This window comes from Myxocyprinus asiaticus, chromosome 26 (genome assembly GCF_019703515.2).
Source record: "Myxocyprinus asiaticus isolate MX2 ecotype Aquarium Trade chromosome 26, UBuf_Myxa_2, whole genome shotgun sequence".
NCBI lineage: Eukaryota > Metazoa > Chordata > Actinopteri > Cypriniformes > Catostomidae > Myxocyprinus > Myxocyprinus asiaticus.
In genome coordinates, this window is record NC_059369.1 from 40,742,345 (window position 1) to 40,749,170 (window position 6,826).

The 6,826-nt window shown below is 37.7% G+C and overlaps 1 protein-coding gene across 1 annotated transcript; it reads left to right on the forward strand.

The window, feature by feature from the left end:
* The first annotated feature begins 2,685 nt into the window (after positions 1 to 2,685).
* LOC127416937 (uncharacterized) lies at positions 2,686 to 4,524 on the forward strand. The gene is made up of 2 exons (XM_051656544.1): positions 2,686 to 3,281; positions 3,477 to 4,524. The coding sequence occupies exons 1-2, from the start codon at positions 2,771 to 2,773 to the stop codon at positions 3,575 to 3,577; spliced, it is 612 nt and encodes a 203-aa protein (XP_051512504.1). The 5' UTR covers positions 2,686 to 2,770; the 3' UTR covers positions 3,578 to 4,524.
* The last annotated feature ends 2,302 nt before the right edge of the window (positions 4,525 to 6,826 follow it).

Genomic DNA, 6,826 nt, shown 5'->3' on the forward strand with positions numbered 1-6,826 from the left:
TCAGCTAGTTGTAGAGCGTTGATGACTGATTTTTAATTTACAATCACACATGCAGGCTGAGGAGACTGTGAAGCTGCCACAGGGCAGAGAGAAAAAAATAAAATAACAAGAACGTAATGGGAGTTTGCTGATATATTTCTGATATTTAATTCCTCACCTTTATTTATAGTTCTTTTAAAAAAAAATCTTGAATTTAGGCTTCCCATTTGCCTCAGGCTTCACTGTATGGCCACCAGAGAGCAGATAGATTTTTCGATGTAAACTTCAACATTCAGAAATTTACAATTTATGTTAACCAGTATTTGTGTGAAATTAACAGCAAGGACTCTGAACAGTGAGATTAGTTACTAGATAGTTAGCTAATGGAGATTTCATTTTGAATCACCATGTAATCATAATATTTGATAGCCTATGTGTATTATGTGTTTGCTGGGCTTAACGCTAACAAAATGATTAAAAATGCACGTCTGCGAGCAATGTTGTCTCTTTCTGGAGACCATATATGCTTTTAATAGGTTTGCAAAGGGGCACAACTTGGCAAACTTCTGGTTTTCGTGAACTAGGCTATGTTTGAATCCCAGTGTACGTTCACAACGGCTGCATCAATAAAATCTAAAAATGCTGCCTTCTTATGTTGTATGTATGCGAAGGTAGGATGAAAATAAGGTACTTTTCAAACTGTTCTGAGACAATTTTCCTTGAGAGTCTCCTTCATTTAAAACATGCTGTCGGTTAAGCCATTAACTGATCAGGCAGCGAGTCAGCTGCCCAAAACTGCAGCCACTATTGTTTTTCCAAAGTATGTGGTAATGGAAATCGTTTTCAAAATGCAAGTGTATTATTGTGGACGTGGTCTAATTTTATGGGCTTTCTGTGTTTCAGTACATATGTGACATAATTAATATCTGAATGTGCACTGGCATTCAGACAGTACACGAAAACCTGAAGTTTGCATCCTATTAAAACCATATGTGCTCTCCAGAGAGAGAGAGCAAGAGAGAGAGAGAGAGAGAGAGAGAGAGAGAGAGAGAGAGAGAGAGAGAGAGAGAGAGAGAGATCAACACTGCTTGCAGACGGTGTCTAAATAGTAACTGTAAAAATAATTACTCTTGATTGAGGTCATCCATTTAATCACAGAAGAAATCATAAATGTTCTACAAGAAATTTCCTGTGCAGAGGCCTGATCTTTTCACTGTTTTCCCAGATACCATTTGATGACGTGCTTGAAAGAAAAGGATGATTCACTGTTCCTTTTTGCAAAATGTAAGTACTTTTCATTTTAAAAAGTGACATAATCCATGATATAACTTACAGTTCATATAACAGTTAGAATATCTGTCTACTACAAACTAACTAACTAACTAACTGTGTGTGTGTGTGTGTGTGTGTGTGTTTTAAGTCACATCAATACAGCAGATGCTGAGATTTGCACTCCCAAGTACTTCAAAGCTGATCACTCTAGGTAAGATCCTTTAAAACATTAATTAGTGGTACTTACGACTAACATGATCTGTACTTCCTCTGATTTTTTCACTAAAAATAACAAAATTGGGATTATATGGATTCAGAACACTTGCAATATAAAGTGTTTAAGTAATTTAGACTAATTTAACAGTGCTTTTTGTTTTGTTCTTTCCTGAACTTCACTGATCCTTGTCACTATGCATGCACTGTATGGAAAAGAGAGAAAGGGTTTGGCAATGGTGATGGAATTACATTAGGTGATTAAATGATGGCAGAATTTTAATTTTTGGGTGAACTAACCATTATGAGAAGAGCTCCCACATTTACACATAACTAAGGACAACACTTTCGAATGCTTTAGCAAAATTAATACTATATATATATATATACACACACACACACACACACACACACACACTACCGGTCAAAAGTTTTGAAACACTTGACTGAAATGTTTCACATGATCTTAAAAAAATTTTGATCTGAAGGTGTATGCTTAAATGTTTGAAATTAGTTTTGTAGACAAAAATATATTTGTGCCACCATATTAATTTATTTCATTATAAAACTAAAATGTAATAATAAAAAAAAAAGTTTTTGAAATTGATGACTTGGACCAAATAATAAAGAAAAGCAGCCAATAAGTGCCCAACATAGATGGGAACTCCTTCAATACTGTTTAAAAAGCATCCCAGGGTGATACCTCAAGAAGTTGGTTGAGAAAATGTCAAGAGTACATTTCTGCAAATTCTAGGCAAAGGGTGAGTACTTTGAAGATGCTCAAATATAACACAGTTTTGATTTATTTTGGATTTAGTTTAGTCACAACATAATTCCCATAGTTCCATTTGTTATTCCATAGTTTTGATGACTTTACTATTATTCTAAATGAAAAAAAAAAAAAAAAAAAAAAAAAATCATTTTTGGGTGAACTGATCCTTTAAGATTTCAGCATAAGAAATTCATATGTGGTTTGAATGACATAAGGACGAATAAATTATGACAGAATTTGTATATCACCTCTACCAATATAAAAAGTGATATTTTATATATATATATATATATATATATAATATATCACAAGATGTGCTTACCTTGAACAAGATCAACAGCACAACAGACACTCGCAGCTTGTTTAGAACATTCAACACACTTCTCTGCCCTCCCCCTCCACCGCCTGACACATTACTGACAGCAGATGTCTTCGCCACATTTTTTAACTAATAAGGTTACAACCATCAGCAATACATTCTCAGCACCACACCCTGTCAAACACCCGTCTCCTGTATGCAACTCTTCTGTCTCTATGTTCTCTCCTCTGACTGACACTGAGGTCTCTAAACTCCTCCTCTCCAACCACCCCACCACCTGTTCCCTTGACCCCATTCCTTCTCACCTTCTCCAGGCCATTTCTCCGTCCACCCTACCTGCACTCACACACATAATTAACACATCTCTACTTACAGGCACTTTTCCCACTACATTTAAGCAGGCTCGAGTAACCCCACTGCTGAAGAAACCCGCACTTAATCCCACACAAATTGAACACTACAATCAAATATCTGCCTATCTCTCACAGAACAAGCTGCTGGATGACAATCAATCATGCTTCAAAAGTGGACACTCCACCGAGACTGCCCTGCTGTCTGTCATTGAGTCGCTGAGACGGGCGAAAGCTGAATCCAGATCATCAGTCCTGATTCTGCTGGACCTTTCTGCAGCCTTTGACACAGTCAACCATCAAATCTTACTCTCCACCCTCTCCTCGCTGGGCATCACAGGAACTGTGCTTGACTTGTTTAATTCCTATCTCTCAGGTAGGTCCTTAAAAGGTAGCCTGGAGAGGTGAGGTATCCAAGCCACATCAGCTACTTACTGGGGTACCTCAGGGATCAGTGCTTGGGCCACTTCTCTTCTCTATATACACAACATCACTGGGACCCCTCATTCAGGCACATGGTTTCTCTTATCACTGCTATGCTGATGACACGCAACTCTACTTGTCTTTCCAGCCCAACGACACCACAGTGACTGCTCGAATTTCTGCCTGCCTGGCAGACATCTCGGCCTGTATGAAGGAGCACCACCTGCAACTCAATCCAGCCAAAACTGAACTCCTTGTCTTTCCAGCCAACCCTGCTGTTGAACACAACATCACCGTGCAGCTGGGTGCAACTACAGTAACGCCTTCCAAATCGGTCAGAAATCTAGGGGTAACCATCGACAACAGACTACATTTCACATACCACATCTCAAAGACCGCAAGATCATGTAGATTTACACTCTACAATATCAGGAAGATAAGACCCTTCCTCTCTGAACATGCCACACAACTGCTTGTTCAGTCACTTGTCATAACTAGACTTTACTACTGTAATGCTCTCATTGCAGGCCTCCCTGTATGTGCAATTAGACCCCTGCAAATGATCCAGAATGCAGCAGCACGTCTGGTCTTTAATGAACCAAAGAGAGCACGTTACACCACTCCTTGTCTCTCTCCACTGGCTGCCGGTTGATGCACGCATCAAATTCAAGGCTCTGATGCTGGCATAATGAACAGTCACTGGGTCTGCTCCAGCATACCTAAAATCATTTATGCAGAACTACGCGCCCACTAGAAGCCTGCGGTCGGCTAAGGAACGTCGCCTTGTAGTACCAACACAAAGAGGCACCAAAACACTTTCCCGGACTTTCAGCTTCATCATACCATGTCAGGTGGAACAACTTTCCCAACTCCATCCGTGAAGCTGACTCACTCTCTGTCTTCAAAAAACGACTAAAAACACATCTGTTTCATGAGCACTTAACCAGTCATTAAAAATAATAATAATAATAATAATAATTCCTGTTGTACTTTATTCTGTTTTGAATACTATTATGATGCTAGTGATACTTTGTAATACAGCACATTTCATACCACTGTCTCCTAAGATGATTCGCTTATGTTTTCCTCTTTTGTAAGTCGCTTTGGATAAAAGCGTCTGCCAAATGAATAAATGTAAATGTAAATGTTACCTTTGACGTTTCTTTCAATTGCCAGCATTCACTGGGCAGAACTGAATCCCCTGAAGAAAAAAAATAAAAATAAAATAAATAAATAAATAATTATAATAATAATAATATATATATATATATATATATATATATATATATATATATATATATATATATATTCTGTTAAAAAGCTTTTTATATTGGTAGAGGTGATATACAAATTCTGTCATAATTTACTCGTCCTCATGTCATTCAAACCACATATGAATTTCTTATGCTGAAATCTTAAAGGATTAGTTCACCCAAAAATGAAAATTCTCTCATCATTTATTCACCCTCATGCCATCACAGACATGTATGACTGTCTTTCTTCAGCAAAACTCAAGTGAAGATTTTTGAAAGAATATTTCAGCTCTGTAGGTCCATAAAATGCAAGTGAATGGGTGCCAGATTTCTGAAGCTCCAAAAAGCACACATAGCCATAATAAAAGTAACCTATACAACTCCAGTGGATTAATTAATGTCTTCTGAAGCGAAATGCTAGGTCCGTATAAGAAATAGATCAATATTTAAAACTTTTTTTACTAAAAATGTTCACTTCTGGCCAGATTGTTGACGAGGGTGGAGATCAAACCGCGTGACGTATAGTGCGTAAACCTAAGTGTGGAAGCGCAGTGTTGTTTACAACACAGGAGCATAAATAGTCATACATAGAGTAGATGCCTGTCACGAACTTTTCTGTGTTTTCCCCGTCTTCTAGAGACTCATATTTTGAATTCATTCTACACTACATTTTCAAAGAAGCCCAGTCATCATCCTCACCAGTCCTCCATCATTGTGTTCAGCTGTTTTGCGTTTACCTTCATTTGTGCCCCTATTTATACCTTCAGGTTTAGTTATTCCCTGTCTAGTCTCGTCGATAGTAGCATTGAAGCTAAGTTGTCCCTTTGTTCTTCAAGCCTTGTGTTATTTGTATTTGTATATCCATCTTCTTCATTAAATACTGCATTTGGGTTCACTAACCTCTCTCTCCTGGCTTTTTGCATGACTCATTCGGCTGGTTTGGATACGTCAACTGTGGCGTCATCTTGGAATGGTCAACAAGGAGAACTGTTTGAATCGGTTTGAATGCAAGTGAATGGAGGAGATGCCTCAGACCGAGCTCCTTGCTCAGACCGCTGCATAAACTGCTTTTGTGTGGAAACAGTATTGCGGTCCATAGGAACAGCTGATAATATGGGATCTATGTATGAATATCTATGCAGAGGAGGCTTTCGTGCTTAAGTCACGTGAGAGACAGTTTGAACTCCACCCTTGTCAATGAGTAAACCACAGCTGGCCGGAAGTGTACATTTTTAGTAAAAAAAAAAGTTTTAAATATTGATCTAACAGACACCTAGCCTTTCGCTTCAGAAGACAATAATTAATCCACCGGAGTCATATGGCTTACTTGTATGATGGCTATATGTGCTTTTTGGAGTATCAAAAATTTGGCACCCATTCCCTTGCATTTTATGGACCTACAGAGATGAGATATTCTTCAAAAAATCTTTGTGTTCTGTTGAAGAAAGACAGTCATACACGTCTGGGATGGCTTGAGGGTGAGGAATTTATGAGAGAATTTTTGGGTGAACTAACCATTATGAGAAAAGCTCCCACATTTACACATTACTAAGGACAACACTTTTGAATGCTTTAGCAAGATTAAAACTATTTATTTATTTATTTTTCAGGGGATTCAGTTCTGCCCAGTAAATAAATCAATGCTGTCTATTGAAAGCAAAGCCAAAGGTAAGCACATCTTGTAATATGCCATAATATTTAAATATGTTAAATTATATTACAACCTCAATTCCAAAAAAGTTGGGACAGTATGAAAAATGCTAATAAAAACAAAAAGGAGTGATTTGTAAATTATATTCACCCCTTGCTCTACAATTACACATTATATGATGTTTTCCCTTGTGAATTTCCTTGTTTTTTGAAAATGTACAGTAATTTCAAATCAGATGACTGCAACACGCTCCAAAAAAGTTGAGACGGGCAATTTGACGAGTTAAAATAACAAGGTGATGTGAAACAGGAGATGTTAAATAGTTGAGGCAATTGTGTCATAATATATAAGGAGCCTCCAAAAACAGCCTAGTCCTTCGAGAGCAAGGATCATTCGAGAATTGTAAATTTGCCAACAGATACTTCAGCAAATAATTCAGCACTTTGAGAACAATGTTCCCCAAAGACAAATTGGAAGGATTTTGGGCATTTCATCCTCTACAGTGCACAATATACTAAAAAGATTCAAGGAATATGGTCAAATGTTGGTGCGTTAAGGGCAAGACAAAAACCATTTCTGAATGCGTGTGATCTC